Source organism: Sesamum indicum, linkage group LG1 (genome assembly GCF_026168435.1).
Source record: "Sesamum indicum cultivar Baizhima isolate 11 linkage group LG1, ASM2616843v1, whole genome shotgun sequence".
NCBI lineage: Eukaryota > Viridiplantae > Streptophyta > Magnoliopsida > Lamiales > Pedaliaceae > Sesamum > Sesamum indicum.
Genome location: NC_142657.1, coordinates 11,391,026 through 11,408,733, shown reverse-complemented (window position 1 = coordinate 11,408,733; position 17,708 = coordinate 11,391,026). Strand labels below are relative to the sequence as shown.

Here is a 17,708-nt window from a genome sequence, read left to right as displayed (position 1 = left end):
ACACTGATAAATTTGCGAAAATGTTGGACCCCTTCAATACACGGCTTGAACGCCCAGAATACGTATCATATCATATATGCACCGGTTGATGTGTCGCGGACTTTGTGTTGCCAGTCAACAATCGTTCCTGGATTATATTTTTGGAGAGCTCTCAAGTATTTGGGTAGCTTTTGAACGGAGCTCTTCCATGTTCCATAAACCATCTCACGTGCCATATTCAAACTGTACCATGCCTTTTGGTATGGTATATCGTATCCGGTATGGTCTTTCACAGTTTGGATGACATGCTTTATTCCATACGATGAGTTGCATTTTACCTGTCCTAACAGTAAAGATGCAACATAGACTCTATCTGAATTACCATGTTCGAGGGACATTTGATTCAATATACATGTATGGTCCCCTCCATATTTTGTTATTGTCCACCTTCCAATTTTTTATTTGAAAATGCCTCGCAGCTCCCATCTACACCACATATCAGAAAAAAATAAACACGAATCAGTCGAATATTTTTTGCCCATTCTTATACATATACGGAAAATATATATATATACCTTCGCTGTTGTTCTTACATAATACTTTCTACTTGGCCTTCGAACTCTCAGCTTCCCAATACTCGCGTCGGGCATATCGTATCGAGTGATCTTTCACTGCCTCGATTAAAGCTTCTTTATTTTTGAAAAGCATTCCCCAATCAAGTCTGCCTTCGTTTTTGTCATAAAATTTTGCATATTTCAAGTTCGGTACATAAATGGAATCCACTGGTACCTCCAGGAATGTTTGTTCGAAAAATGGTATAGAGTGGTAAAATATTTGCTGAGTAATTCGATGTGGCATAGCTGGTTGAGAGGATGTTGACGTACCTTGTGCAAAATTTTCGGCCACCCATTTTCAATAGAAGGGAAACAGAACGAGGTTATTAGGAATGGTACTACAACATAACAAGAAATTTCGTGTTGTCATCTACTGATAGACGTGTGGAAAGCGGGTACCAACCTGGAGAAGCATCTATGTTGCAAGTTGTGGTACGTTGTTATATAATATTACATATTTTATTTTAGATTTTTTTTAACCCACAAGGCTCATTATTTTTCTACACTTTTCAGGCAAATGAGGTGAATGCCCTTGAAACTTTATGTCAATCTAGACCACCAAATATTGAAGGGTATAATCAATTGATGGATAAATTTGACCATGGGTACATATTATCAAGGAAGCTACAACCCAACAGCCACAACAAATTGCTTCTCCATTCGATGATGCTCCCACAATATCCCACAGGCAAAGAAGAAGTTCTGGTAGAATGTCAACTGGTTCAGTTGAACGTCATGATATTGGGATGGATATAGCTGGTCCTTCTATAGTATATCCACCTCAAGATTATTACGTGCATCAACCACCTCAAGATTATTACATGCTTCAACCGTCTCAAGACGAATGGTTTCAATCGACTCAATATATGCCAAACCAAATACAAAATTATTCTCTTGACCTTGGTCTTGGTATTAATCAACCATATACACAAGGATATAATATTTCACCAATTCTATTTTCATCATTTGGTGCATATCGTGACAATGTGGAGTCAAGTTCCGCAACAACATCAAGTCGGTTCGGTGGTGATGAAAATGAGGCACAAAATAAGCCAGTTCAATATGTGGGCGAGGAATTAAGAAAACCTAGGCGTCAACGCCACAGACGGAATTGTGGAACGGGTGGACATTTTTTACATTTGTAATTATATAGTTCATTGTAATTTTTTACAATTGTACAAAATAAATACACTATTACATTTGTACCCTTAATTGTAATTTTTTAAATTAATGCAATATCAATTTTATAATTTTTTAGATTTTAATATGTTGTTAAAAGTTAATTATATATAATGAAATTATACAAAATTATTTAAACGAAAAGAAAAAAGGAAAAATGCCAAGTCGTGATTCTGGATCGCGACTTGGCCAGTTTTTTAATTTTTCTTGGTTTATTTGTTGACAAGTCGTGATTCGTCATGTTTTTATTATACTATTAAATAAAATTATGTTAATATAATTTTTTTAATAATAAAAAATTAAATAACTCTTTGTTAGCACCATCACTCCTATCACCTTATAACATTACTACTCATCCTATTGAACACATTCATGAATTTGAAAATCCCGCACTATTGCACAACTATACTGATGGTGTGAAATGTTGTATCTTTTACAGTAATCCAATTTTTGTCCATCGTTGGTTCGACCAACATTCGTCTGATTTACATACACTCTTTTGTAAGATTTATTTATGCATCAATCAAGAAATATTGAAAGACGATTTATGCCTCTTCAGGCTAATATTGGGGTATGAAATAGAAAGGTTGATGCTAGAAGAACACTCGAAAGACCTCCCATGCTATGATAATATTGTTATCCTATGTTCTAGAACTATGCTTATGATGAATGTTATTGTATTTCTTTTATGATGAACTTCATAGTTATGTTCTCCAAAAACTAAAGATGAATTGTTTAGCTATTAACGGCTACCGCCTGTAAATTTGCTCTCGCTAAGGAGCTCTAGCTTGTGCTCCTAGCTCTAACACTGCTAACAGGCTTATGGCCTATGCTCTTGTTGACGGGCTCTAGCCTTGCGCCATAAACAGGTAATACCTTGCGCCACCAAATATGCACAAAACCCCCCCAAATCTACATGCATGTACGAGTTGTTCTTAACCAACGGGACTCTTCTTTTATCAGCAAAGCAAGGCAAAGCTTGAACAATCATGCAGAATTTCTCTACTAAATAAGCACGACAGAAAAAATCTTCATCTTTTTGGCAAGTCGATTTCGTCCTACTACAATAGTCTGATACCAAGTCTCACACTTTTGGAGTGGGTGAGGACTGTGAGTTATGATTCCCCTTCAAATATTTTTCTTAAAGACCAAAGACAAGGAGGTAGGTCCCCACCAAACAACCCAGCAGGTTGGGCTTGGCTGGCCCATGAGTAAGATATTAAGCCTATAACTTATGTTATCCTCACTAACCTGGGCAAGCCCAAGAAATTGATCCAATTCATCAAGATGAATCAGCATACAGTAGGGATGACACGTCACACGGGTCAGTGACATCTCCAAGGTACTCCAAGTAATTTGGGTGGTATTAACTCTTTAACCAGCATGTACTAGTTTTTCAGATTATTTGGCAGACTGGCAAGACTGGGTAAAATGATCATATCTTAGTCTAGATAAGTCCAAATCACGAACAGATTTTTTTGTTGAGTATCTAACACATACAGCTTTCTAATGGTATATGATTCACGTCGCCTATAAATGGGGCCCTTTATGCATTCATTTTGGTAACACGAACTATCAGACTCATACTTTCATTCTCTCTCGATTGTTAGACTATATTCAGCATACTTTTTGCACTCATGAGTTATATCACTTTCACACTATTTCAAACTATTATTCTCACTTTGATTCAAGTTTTCCTTTCATTTATTCAATCAATACATTATCGACTTAAGCATCGATGTGTTAATCTCTATTTTGCATGTTAGTAACCCAATAATTTTAAAATTTTTATGGAAGTTCTTCAACCATTGTGGTGCAGTTGATCCCCAATACACATCAACAAAGAAAACCATAAAAATAATATTATGATAAAACTCATATAAATGAAAGAAATATCAACATCAATACTTGTTTTGGAGTTCATCTTTCTTCAGAGCATTCACATTGCTTGTCAGAATACCATTCATTATATTCAAGGTCCAGTGGTCCACCCTATCTCATATCTGACTGTTCAACATTTAATGAATAATTGAATTTAGCAGTATATATGTACAGTAATGTGAAGATTCTCAAAGTCATTCAACTAAAAAAGCTACTGTGTGTAGTGTGTGTGAAAAGAAATTGTATGTCGATCGGCTGTCCCAACCTTCACGTGCTGTTCTTATCTTCTGCAAGTAAGAAATTTCTCTTCTTCCATTACACCCTTAATTTATTCAGTTTCATTTCTATTTTCTTTTTTATTTTGGGAGACAAAATGAGTAGATAAATATATATATATGGGTATTATTCGGAATTTTAGTACGTTTTGATTTTGTATTAATATTGGTATAAAATAAATAAAGATAAATTAAATATTGTTTTTCAAAATACAAATAAAATATACAAGATGTTTTCACTTCGCATCCACACGGCATTGCTCCGTCAGACTTTCGCCCACTAAGGAAAATTCCCGACTACTGCTTCCCTTAGGAGTCTAGGCCGTGTCCCAGCCCATGTGTGACCGACTATCCTCTCAGAACAGCTATTGATCATCGTCTTGATAAACTATTGCCTCACCAACTAATTAATCAGACGCAAACTCCTCCTCGGATGGATTCCTCCTTTTGTTCCTCATCCTTTGGGTATTAGCAATCGTTTTCAACTGTTGTTCCCATCTCAAATGCACGTTCTTATACTTAAAAAAAAAAAATTAAAAATACCACATCAATAGCCACATCATTCATTTTCTTTTAGAGAAAATAGCGATGTCATTCCTTGAACTCTTAAAACAAAACGACAACGCAAAACTTCCAAACGACGACGACGACGGAGGCAACCAGCTTCTATTAATATTTTTAATAGAAGGGTAAAATAAAACTAAAAAATTGTGTTTGATTCTGATCTTTTATTGGTTAAAGGGCAAATGGGATAGAATTCGAGGAAGTGAATATTCAGCTGGGGAAGATGCAACACCGATCCCCTGAATTTGCAGGTAACAGTAATGAATTTTTCTTTCCACATTCTTCTGCTGTAAATTTTAGATAAAAAGGTGCTTTTTTACTGAAGAATATTTTTTTGGGAAAAGTATTATTTTCGTCCATTAAGTACGCCTAATTTTAATTTTAGTCCGATAACTATGTCCATTTTTGTTTAGGTTCAGTAACTTACGAAATTGCTTACTTTTAGTCCTCTAGCAAATTTTCGGATAATTTTACCCTATAAGTGCATATGGTCTAAAACTGCCTTTCAAAAGTTGCATAGGGGTAAAATTGTCCAAAAAGTTGCTAGAGGACTAAAAGTAAGCAATTTCGTAAGTTACTGGACCTAAACAAAAATGGACATGATTATCGGACTAAAATTAAAATTAGGCATACTTAACGGACTAAAATAATATTTTTCCCTATCTTTTACCCTTTTGCTTTAAACACTTCAGAAATAAACCCCATGAGAAAAGTTCCAGCAATTATGCATGCTGATTTCAAGCTTTTTGAGAGGTACTTTTGCTTAAAGTTTTACTTTTTTGGTTTGATAGCCAGCAACTGTAAATTCTAAGAAAATTTAAAAGAAATAAAATTAGGTATAGCCCAGTAATTGAAGTTAAATTCTAGGGTTAATTTACGCCCCTTTTAAAAATTCTCTGGTTACACTTCACCTTTTTTTATTTGAGTTTAAACGAAAAATACTAATATTAGTTAAAAAAAATTATATAATTTTTTTAATTATGTCCCTCGTTTAATATTCTTATATACACTTCTGTACTTATAAAGGGATAAATGTAATAATATTTATATATATACGTAGTGAAGTTAACATCACATCATTTTTTTCCTTGTAAGTGCAAAATTATTACAAAAATATTAAATGGGGTGTGAAATGGAAATTATATAATTTTAATGTTACCGTAATCAGCTTTATCTAAATCATGACGAAATAGTAGGTAAGGCGTAAACAGTGGATTTTCAAAAGGGATGTAAATATAATTTTAAAATTCTTTGAGAGAAAGTATAATATTTATATTTTAGAGGAGATATAAGTGTAATTAATGGTATATTCTAATGATTTAGTACTCATTGATTTGAGATAAAAACAAAATTAATTGCTAAATGAGAGCAATATATAGATCAAAATATGAAAATATGTTAGGGGGCTTTTTGATATTTTTAAAACTTTAGGGGTATTTTGTGCCTATTTTAATTTTTATAGGGGTAGATTGTACTAATATTTGGGAAGTTATTGTAATTAAGCCATAATGCATATCCAACTTCACTTCTTCCATATAAAACCTTTCCCAAAATTCCAAGCTGTTGATTACAAAAGACAATTCACATTCTGACTGATTTGGTGTGTTTTGGCAGTCATGCCATTCTTGTTTATCTGGCTTCTGCATTTCCTGGAGTCGCCGATCACTGGTACGTCGTGTTGGTTGTTGCGGAAAAAGCCGCACCCTACGTGTTCGACGAAATGCCTTTTGCAGTATATATCTAATACTCGTGATGTTATGCATCAACTATATGTTTTTGATGGGTTTAGGTATCCGGCTGATGTACACAAAAGAGCAAAGATCCATTCAGTGCTGGACTGGCATCACTCTAATCTTCGGCGCGGTTCAGGTTACATACAAATGCCATTGCTTCTTAGTGGATTATGATATAGTTTAAACTTGCAGTGTCATGATACTATTGATGAGGTGTTATTTCACACTGAATATGTTGTGTATTGAGATCTATAAGGCGATATCAAATAAATGTATTATGAGATGTTAATTTTTGAAAAAAACTATAGCAGAATTATAAAATAAAATGCAGATAACATAAATTACACTCATTAATATATCCTTTCAAAAAAAAAAAAAAACGCAGTAATATATATGTCAAGAAGTTTTAAAATAAAATCAAATAAACATATGTTGAACTTGAATAGCAGCGGCAATAAAAAAAATATATTGTATAGATAATAATATTGTAACTAAATTAGATCGCAATATCTTGAAAAAAACATATATGCAAATTCATTAAGGTATACAATATTTGCAACTACACGATGTTATTAGATATTATCACCGATTATCTTGGTGTGGTTGATAATATCATGATATCAGTGATAAAATATGATATTATCAGATATTTTTGGTTATATATATAACCGGAGATTAGTAAGTATGAGCGAATGTGTTCTCCTTTATACATATCCGCCGGTGTACTTTGATCATGGCTGCTCTAGAATTTGAGTATATTGCCTATAGTATATCTGTTGTTTAACTACACAATTATTTGAAATTATGATGTTAGAAATTTTGTAGATAATGCTATCCGATGTTGCACCTTTTTGTCTAATTAAGAGGCCTATCTCTTTTAAATTGCTTTGTCTGTCTCAGTTGAATATCTCTTCAACACCCTTGTCGCACCGGAGTTTGGTCTGCCGTTGGACCAAAAAGCCGCAGACGTAGGTGAGAAACTTCTGTCGGCATCTCTTGCAATGATTGAATCGTATTGGCTTGAGGGAGATGGGCCATTTTTGCTGGGGAATTCTCAACCTTCCATTGCAGATCTTGCTTTAGTTTGTGAAATCATGCAACTTGAGGTTACAAACACCCACCAACTTATATATATGTGTTTCTGACTATTGGGAATGGATAAATGCAGTTCAAATCTTTCGCTCTAATTTTGCGTTTTGTCTGCATTCTACTTAAAGGGAGAATCATATTTTTTATCCTATATGTGTTTCTGACTATTTAGCAATAACAAATGTTGTTCGAATCTTGTGCTGTATTTTGTGTTTACCCATTCTGCTTGGACAGTATTTGGATGAGCTTATAAGCTTTTTAAAATATTTTATAAGATGTTACAAAATATTATGTAAACCTTTTACGAAAATAGTTATAAGAGTTTATAACCTCAGTGAAAACACTAATAACACAACCTTCCTGAACAAATCTGTAAATGGCCTAATTGTAATTCTCGTTTTTATTTCATAATTCACAACAATGGTTTTTTGTTCTAGTGAATTTAACACTGTTATCAAATGAAATAATATATGATATGTTGTTCAATTTCCCCTTCCCCCATTGGTTTAGGTTGCAGATGAGAAGGACCGTGATCGTATTTTAGTCGGACACACGAGAATTTTGAAGTGGATTGAAGACACAAAGAATGTAACGGCACCTTATTTTGATGAAATTCATTCCGTCATGCCGCTTATCAAAGAGAACCTCGCAGAACTTAAGGCCAAGCAAGCAAACAATGAGGGCAAGTAGCTCACATAGATGGGGAAATTGTCGAAGCGTGCATGCTCTGGATTTACTTGCTTACTACAAATTTGTTGTAGTTTGTGTTTGTTCATCTTTGGTTTGCTAAAAGATGTATTTTCAGTGTGCTTTTTTTTATTTATTTTTAATATTAATCACACTTAGACCTCTTTTAAAAATGTTGAAATACAGTTTTCTAAAAAACAATTCAAAATTACACTTGTGTCCCTTTTGAAAATTCTCCATTTACATCTAAGTCTCTTTCGTTAGGGGTTGGATAGAAAATGCTGACATCAACCAAAAAAACTACATAAATTTTTAATTTTACTATTTATTTAATATTTTCATATATATATTTATACTTATATGGGGATAAATATCATATATATATATATATATATATATATTATGAAATGAGAGAAACATCATTATAAGTATAAAATTATTACATGAAAATATTGAATAAGGGGTAAAATTAAAAATTTATGTAACTTTTTTTGTTAATATTGGCATATTTTGTTGAACTGGATTTAAATGTAGTTTTAAAACTTATTTAAGAAAAAAATGTAACTTAATATTTTTAGAGGGAGTATAAATATAATTAATTCTTATTTTGATTAAGAAATTTATTATATTATTGTATGTGAATTTCAATCAAATCATTCTCGATCAAATTATTATATCATAAATGTACATCAACAAATATAATAATTTATGTATTAGTTATATATAAACCTTACTAGTAACAATTAATATTCATCAACTGCTATGGAAATGAGTATGTCAATTAAACAACTTTAGACTCATAATTAGTCTGCAGTAACTCTTGCAGTCGGTAAAACCCCATGCGCACATGTTAATACATGAATTATATAAGCTTCTAAGTTTTCGTCTTGGGTAAATTATAAATGTCTCTTATAAAAAATAAAATAAAATAAATACCTTTTTAAAAATTTACGATAAATACAAATATTCATTGTTATTTAAAAATTATAAATACCTTTAAAATTAACGGTCGACTAACAAGTACCCCTACAATAGACTATCATAAAAAGATATTTGTTAGATGGCCATTAAATTCACAAAGAGAATATTTGCAATTCTGATAAATTTAAGAAGAGTCTAGTATAATTTACCCTTTTTTTTTTCTTTATGATATTCTTAAGAGCATTCTACCATTTTGATCTAGTAGTATGTTGGAATTTATGATGCATTATGGACTTCAAGTTATCAAATTATTGATTTATAGTACTACTTTTTAACCAGTATAACTGCAATAAATTATATTCCTTTTGCTGTACATAAATGATTATCCTCGATGAAATTACATACGAGTTGTGTGTATTTTTCATTGGAAAATTGTCAATGTGCACTAATTTCAACGTAATGTATGAACTCAATCTAAAGAAAAGCACGATTTGAAAATTCGCAAACAGAACTTGCTCATTGGGATTCCTACATTTAACTTTAGCTGGTTGAAGTCACAAAGTAACCATTCTGTTTCAGCAAAAACATAAGAAAGTGCTACACAAATGGATGAAAACCAGAAATTTCAACAAATACTACGGCAGATGCTACTTCAAGAGTTGCTCAATGCTTAAAGGTTCTGTAAGCCAAATCCTCAAAATAAAGACTACCCAAACATACACATAAGCGCCATACAAAAGTATTGTATGCGTGCAGAGACGGATCTAGTATTTTCTCAGGCCTCCTCTTCTTGATACTCCTCATCGTCTTCATATTCCTCATCAGCAGTGGCATCTTGGTATTGTTGGTACTCTGCAACTAAATCGTTCATGTTGCTCTCAGCTTCTGTGAACTCCATTTCATCCATACCCTCTCCAGTGTACCAATGCAAGAAAGCCTTCCTCCGGAACATGGCAGTGAATTGCTCACTGACCCTTCTAAACATCTCTTGGATTGATGTCGAGTTACCAATAAATGTGGATGCCATTTTAAGGCCAGTGGGGGGAATGTCACAAACTGTGGACTTCACATTGTTCGGGATCCACTCAACAAAGTATGATGAGTTCTTGTTCTGGACATTTATCATCTGCTCGTCCACCTCCTTGGTGCTCATCTTGCCACGGAAAACAGCTGATGCGGTGAGGTACCGTCCATGACGAGGATCAGCAGCGCACATCATGTTCTTAGCATCCCACATTTGCTGGGTGAGTTCAGGAACAGAGAGAGCACGATATTGCTGGGATCCACGAGAGGTAAGTGGGGCAAAGCCAACCATGAAGAAGTGGAGTCGTGGAAATGGTATAAGATTGACTGCCAACTTTCGGAGATCGGAGTTGAGTTGACCAGGGAACCGAAGACAGCAAGTTACACCACTCATGGTGGCAGATATCAAATGGTTCAGGTCTCCAACTGAAGGTGAAAAAGAAAGGATAAATAAATAAAATTATTAGAAGTAACAAGGTAAACCATCATTCTCAATGGAATAGAATTAAAATTTACTCTCAGAATACGCAGGATGTGACACAGAACAGAATGGCATATGGCTCCACTGGTAATAATTATTTCTTTTAGCATACAAAATAGCTACTCAACAAAACATGAGCTGATATATGCTAGCAGGATCTGGTTTAAATATATTGCTAGAAGCAAAATCTTGAAATGTATGGCATTATCCTTGAATGGAGCACAAAATAATTTTTCTGATGGTCAAATTTGTTTTTGTCAATTAAAGACGGCCTATATCAACAAACATCACTTAGAAAGTTATGAATATCAAATTCAGAAGAAAAAAACATCAACCACAAACATAAAATACTACTGGATGCCTAAATTATACAATTCCAAGCATGCCAGTTATGACTGTAATTATCACAGTGACAATTTCATACTGCTGGTACAATTTATGTATATACTAAGTCATTTTATTTGGGATTATCTTCTCAGAGTGTCTGCTTTTGTTTCCTTTAATTCTAAATTTTCAATGAAGATGAGAAAACAGTTCCAAAAGCATACTGCTCAACTGATAGTTCAAGATTGTTATAACTTAATAGAGCAAATATAATAAAAAAGAAACCTGAGACTTACAACTGGGAGTTGTGAGCTTGAGAGTTCTGAAACAGATGTCATAAAGAGCCTCGTTGTCCAGGACCATACACTCATCAGCATTCTCAACAAGCTGGTGTACTGAAAGTGTCGCATTGTATGGCTCCACCACAGTGTCAGATACCTTTGGAGATGGGAAAACAGAGAATGTCAACATCATCCGGTCGGGATATTCCTCCCTTATCTTGGATATCAGCAGGGTTCCCATCCCAGATCCTGTGCCACCTCCCAAAGAGTGACATACTTGAAATCCTGGAGAACACAAGAGGTTCATCAGTGAAACGAGGACAGCATTATCGTTCTGGAATTATATCAGTCTTCCATACAAACAGTGCAAAGGAATTCAACTCAGTCAAACTCAATTATAGGCTATGCACAGCTTTTATGAAATAAATACAGACAAGAACCACCAGATTCAGAGAGCTGCAAGTAACTAGGGCAATACTACTATGCTTATCAAAATAGGCCTTATACAGATAACCAATCAACAGAACAAGCCTACACATGAAAATCCAGGAAATAAGGGAAACTTGAGAGTATTCCAAGCAAGTTAAATAGTTCTGAGTATGCCAAACATACATTTGTAGACAACAAGATAGCAAACACTGCTAACAAATGTACACAATAAGGAAGATAGGATCCCAGAAATTATAAATAGGGTAAAAGACGTGCCAGTAAAATCTTTAAAACGTCCAACTAACGTAAAAGACGCATTTGGTAGTGTAGCATAAAATTGGTAAGCACTGGGGTTTTTAACTGTTTAGCTCATAAACTCAAAAACTTTAGAGAATCATTTTTGCGAAGCTTCTCATAATACGAAACAACCCCCACGAAATTTGTTTTTGGAAATAACAGTGTAAGTTTGTTTTAAGAAATTATATGCAGAAATACGGAAAAGATAGCAAAAATGCATCAGACAGATGAAAGCACAAAAATATTGAACAAAATCAGTTAAATTATTTAAAAGAAAAAAACCTACTAAATGTTGCAGAAACCACATAGATCGAGAGTAGAGAAACCAGGCAAATATAAAAACTTTAGTAACATTGAGCAGGCGAAAGGTTAAAAGTGAATATTCACCCTGGAGGCAGTCGCAGTTCTCAGCCTCCTTCCTAACCACATCAAGTACAGAGTCAATGAGCTCAGCTCCCTCCGTATAATGACCCTTAGCCCAGTTATTTCCAGCCCCAGATTGGCCGAAGACGAAGTTGTCGGGTCGGAAGATCTGACCGAAGGGCCCGGAACGGACACTGTCCATGGTTCCCGGCTCGAGGTCCATGAGAACGGCTCGGGGAACAAATCGGCCACAGCTGGCTTCATTATAGTAGACGTTGACACGCTCGAGCTGGAGATCGGAGTCGCCTTGGTAGCGGCCGGTGGAATCGATGCCGTGCTCGGTGCAGACTACTTCCCAGAACTTGGCTCCGATCTGGTTGCCGCATTGGCCTCCCTGAATATGTAGGATTTCACGCATTTTTCCTGACGGAGAGAGAGAAAGGGAACGAGGGTTTTGTGTGTGTGTGTGTGTGTGAGAGAGAGAGAGAGAGAGAGAGAGAGAGAGGGTTTTGTTTCTGTGTGTGGAAATGGAGAGGGAAAGGGAAAGGGAAAAGGGAAGATATACGGCATGGGGGGGAGGGAAAAGGTGAAATTTCAAATTTGGGTTCTGATTCCCTGCCCCAGAAAATGGGCTGTATGTTTGCAATTGGGTACGTGGAGGATGATGAGTGGAACAGACATCATAGTAGTAACAATACTAGCTGTCCAATAAATACTACACCTGATCAGCCGGAAAATTTTAAACTAAATTTTAAATTTATTTAAATTTGAATCAATTATAAAGTAAATTTATCAATATTTATATTATATAAAAAAAATATATTTTCACTCATAAATATCAGTTACTTATACCGCAACATCAATTTTTTAAATTATCAAAAATATCTTTATGTATTTTCAACCACTCCTATTCAAATTCTTCCTTCATCTATATATTTATACTATCTCTATATTAATACTAATATGAAAAATTCACTCACAAACTACAGTTTGTAAAACATCGATAACCAATTTTTTGTGCTGATAATATCGCTAAATTAGTTTACATTTATCTATTTTTTTTTAAATATGTTGTGTTGGTTTATATATTTTATTCTTATTTATAATATACTTAAAACATAAATAATTATTTATTATATGTACGCAGAAAAAGCATGCCACAACGGCTAGTACTAATATAAAAAGGAAAGCCAACAAACTCACAAATGGCAGTTAACGACGTCGTTGCACCAATTTTTTAGAAAGTAAAAATGCCTTTCATATAAAATAACTAAGTAACTTATTATTTTTTTTTCTTTTTTTTAATGGAATGTATTGATTTATATATTTTGCTCTTATTTATATTATATTTTAAAATATAAAAAGTTTTTTGTTATATACATGTAAGAACAACATGGTACAATGACTAACATAATATATTTATTGCATAAGTAATGTATAATTTTTTAAAAAATAATTTTTATTATTTGATTGATTTAATTCAGCTAAATCAAATTTGATAAATAAATTTCTCCAAGGGCATTACTAGGAAAAGTTAATGAATTACACCATTCTTTTTTAAAAGAATGTTATATATGGCAAAAGTGTAAATTTCACAAAGCTGAGGTAGTAAACTAATACAAGACTAGCTTTCTTGCAGATCCTATTCTTTTGCTTGCCCTTCCTTTTTTTATTCTTTCCCATAGCAAGAGAAATCTTTTTTCTTTCCAGATGTCCAGTACGGGTTACTTAGCTAGTTATTCATACTAGTAATGGAACTTTGGTGCCTGACCCTTGCAGGCCAGATGAGAAATTAATATATATATATATATATATTTATGTGCCATCAATGTGTTATGTGAAGCCGTCATGCTTTCAAGCAAGGATATTCGCACTCACTTGGATTCAAGAAAAAGCTTTTAGCCAACCTACCCTATCTAAATGCCTCAATCGATACTATCCTGGATCCCTATAAAGAGCTCGTCAGGCATAAGACCTAGTAATCTTACATTGGTGGTGGTCTAGTATGAATCTCGTGTTGACTAAACTCAGCTTTGATCACACACTAACCCATGCATGCAATTTTGCATGCATGGGTCATTTCGGATGGGATGCATGCATTTGTCCCATTTGAATAAAACCGCTATATTTTATCGCAATTCTTTGTGTATAAAATGTCCGAGCTCCATTCTCATTAAGCTTGTCTCACAATTACGTTTTCTTCTCCAGTAAAAAAAAAATCTTCTTTCTATTATTGTTGGAACAAGTTGAAGATTATTGTTAAAAATGCTTATAGTAAGTTTTTTTATTAAAGTTTTCTGTTATATATGCATTTGAATATTCTTATTATAATATTGTTAAAAACTGAAATGTTGATATGTATTTTATTTTGTTGTGAAGATATGGCAGAGCATAATATTGTGATATAGTTATAAATTTTGGAGGTCAACGAATTAATTCAAATGGTTTTGTAAGTTATGATCATCATCTGATAGAATTTATGAAAATATCTCGTACTACTCCATTTGCTGAGCTAGAATTAATTTTATATGAAGAACTTGAATTCTGTAGGAATGATTTTAAGTTATATATATATTTTAAATAAATAACATTTAATTTTAAACAAAGGAGGGATATGGTGTTGCCGATTAAGAAGGATCATGATATGTAATTTTTTTTTAATTTAGTTAATGAATATATGTCTATTGATATTTTTTGTCGAAGCAGAGAAAATTCGTGAAAATATTGTATTAGATACCCCGGCTGTTGTGAGTAGGGAACATATATGTCTATATTAACGCAAGATTTGCCGAGTTTGCCAGTAGTAACTCAAGCAATGGGCAAGTTTGGAATTAATCAAGATTATGCAGGTCCATCTCCATATGCAAGTCCATCTTTATATGCAGGGCCATCTACATACAAGCAACAAAACGACGAGCCTGAAGCCGACAGTTTCTTAAACAATGAGCAATGGACTTAAAACTAGATTAGGTGAAGTAGAGAGCCAAATTTATAATAATCCTGAAAATAATGATGATGACGAGGTCAGCATTCTAATTATGATGGATGTGCTCGATAATAATGCAAATGGGTCGACCAAGCCAAGTACAAGATCATTTTGATTTGAACATGCCCGCCGTTTTCGAACCAACTAACCTATATCGGGTTGTTCCATTTTTCTGCACAATACATCCAGAGGTACCTGCCAACTTGATCGATATCCCTACTGGTTATTGAGGTAATTTTTATGACTCAAACACTAGAGTGCTCTCCATCGGAATGGATTTTCAAGAGTAGGAACCACTTGAAAGCAAGTGTACAAGATTTTTCTGTTCGACTTGCAAAACAAGAATATTACCAGCCGGAGTGTTAGCATTTGATGAAGTGTTACCAGATAGACCTACCGAAGTGTAAACATTTGATGGAATTGCCAGAGTGTAAGCATTTGATGGACCTACCGGAGTGTAAGCATCTGATGGAGCTGTAGAGCGTAAACATTTGATGGTCCAGTCTCTGTAGAGTGTAAGCATTTAAGCATTATTGGACATGATAAATTCTTGGAGGTGAGTGAAAATTTCATGTTAAGCACAAGCAAGTACCAAGCATACGTATACATATATATCTCTTATCATTTCCTCCAATGTTTCCTTCAAGGTGAGTGAAAATTTGAACAATAGAAATTTATGGGGATAAAAATCACTACAATAGAACAGGCTTTCATTGACAGAAATCAGAGATGGAAAAAAATCCGTTAATATTTTTTGCTCTTCAGAGATGGATTCAAAGACGGAAAATGATTCTATCTTAAGATTATAATATATTCACAAATATTTTGACGTATTGGGCATTTCAAAAAAGATATTTTAGTTTGTCTTTGATTCCATTTTTTATATGAAATTAATTAAATAAAAAATTCCGTCTTCAATTCCAAATTCTAAGATGAAATTAGAGATCGATTTTGAAATATATATTTTTTAAATTTCTATCTTTATTTTTGTTTCAGAATTTAAAAATTCTGACAGAACCAAAGACAGATTTAATAAATTTTTTATTAATTTTTTTAAAATATATATTAGAGATGCTAATAAAATATTTATAGATAAATAAAAAATTGTTCTTCCCGAAAGAAGATCGTATTTATGTTATTTTCCTCCAATGTCTAATATCTCTCATTTTAATTCAAAGAAGATGATTATGTCGTTGCTTACTCTGGCGACATAGGTCATCGCTTTGACTCTCACGCCATTGCTTGCTCCAGGGACAAAGGTTGTCGCTTCGTCTCTCAGGTCGTTTCTTGCTCCGGCAACTGCATTTCTCTCCTTGGAGTGCCAAAGGTCGTAGCCGTGAAAGCAGATCGAGTAGGCCATCACCCTATCTTGCTTGGACTCTCACGCCGACTGCAACAATCCTCGAACTCCTTCAGAGGTTGGTATTTGCTTATTCCCAATTCCAATTCCTGCTGCTTTGTTATTTTGGGTGAGGAAGATGATTTTGTTCATACACCTAATTAGTCGATGGGATGTTCAATTGACTTCTATTCTACATTTAGTTTTCTCCATGACCATCTTTACAGCATCTCTACAATGTAGCAATAAAATTCCCAAAGCTTAAATTTCAATTAATTTTCTGTCTTTATGTTTATGTCGAGGCTCCTGCAAATCATCTCTCTTTTTTGCTGGATAGCAGTTCTTGATAATTAATAAAGGTTGTTACTTAAGGAAATCTATAAATTCACCTACATCCTATTTTATTTAATTGATCTTGAGAAAATGTTTCGGCTGCTAGCTTTGATGACACTAGAAAAATGGAAAGATCATAACTTGATGCTAGCAGCGTGATCTCTCAATTAGGAGTCAATTAGAAGTCTAGATTAGAATTTTGAATCACAAAAGTAAATAGAGAGTCAATTAGGAGTCTGGAGAAGCAGCACATAGGAGGAAGTGATACAACACTAATCAGTGTTCTCTCAATAAGCACTGCAGCGTGCAGGTTGTGGGTTTGGGTGAGTGCAGAGATGTTGACCACGAAAGCAGATGATACGCAATGACGTCATGCAACAACAGGGAGTATTTTTAGTATCTCTAATTGTGTTGCTTTTATTATATAAATGTTGAGCAACCTACAACATTAATTAGTGTTGTTCTTAAGACAACTTGCAAAGGGGAGTATGCTACTGCTTGTACTCTAAGCAATTGTGGATTGAGTTAAGGATGTAGAACCATAGAGGGATTGGAGGAGAGGACCAATGACAACTTTTACACAACATCAGGGAGTATTTTTTAGTATTCTTTGTTAATTGTGCTCTTTAGCTGTTTAATGTTGCATATAAATATACATAATAATATATAGATCTACTAACTGAGGCATTAGTTGCGTTTGGATTTCAAATTGGGACTTGGTTAATCAATTTTGAATTGAACAAATTGCATTGGTATTCAATTGTGCAAGAGAGCATGGGGAAGCGAAGGGCTTGATGACTGATGGCCGGAGTCTGAATTAGGAGGGTGGTGCAGCAAGGGGTTTAGCATTGCAATATGAAGAAGCTACACTGCAGCAAATCTGCAGTAGCATTTTGCTACCGACTATGTTAGGGCAGCAGCTAGCAGTTT

General features: G+C 34.0%; 2 protein-coding genes across 3 annotated transcripts; one reads left to right on the top strand and one right to left on the bottom strand.

The window, feature by feature from the left end:
* The first annotated feature begins 3,812 nt into the window (after positions 1 to 3,812).
* Positions 3,813 to 8,240, top strand: LOC105157733 (glutathione S-transferase T1). 2 transcript variants are annotated; one of them, XM_088878393.1, is made up of 7 exons: positions 3,813 to 3,946; positions 4,670 to 4,743; positions 5,185 to 5,245; positions 6,107 to 6,160; positions 6,282 to 6,361; positions 7,126 to 7,197; positions 7,825 to 7,967. In XM_088878393.1, the coding sequence occupies exons 2-7, from the start codon at positions 4,716 to 4,718 to the stop codon at positions 7,833 to 7,835; spliced, it is 306 nt and encodes a 101-aa protein (XP_088734519.1). In that variant the 5' UTR covers positions 3,813 to 3,946; positions 4,670 to 4,715; the 3' UTR covers positions 7,836 to 7,967. The 2 variants fall into 2 exon arrangements, with proteins under 2 accessions (XP_088734519.1, XP_011072496.2); XM_011074194.3 differs by having other exon boundaries at positions 3,816 to 3,946; positions 7,126 to 7,331; positions 7,825 to 8,240.
* Positions 8,241 to 9,470: 1,230 nt separating this feature from the next.
* Positions 9,471 to 12,650, bottom strand: LOC105157726 (tubulin beta-2 chain). The gene is made up of 3 exons (XM_011074181.3): positions 12,145 to 12,650; positions 11,047 to 11,316; positions 9,471 to 10,371 (listed from the first exon to the last, which is right to left on the bottom strand). Exons 1-3 carry the CDS (start codon positions 12,536 to 12,538, stop codon positions 9,698 to 9,700), a joined length of 1,338 nt encoding a protein of 445 aa, XP_011072483.1. The 5' UTR covers positions 12,539 to 12,650; the 3' UTR covers positions 9,471 to 9,697.
* Between the last annotated feature and the right edge of the window lie 5,058 nt (positions 12,651 to 17,708).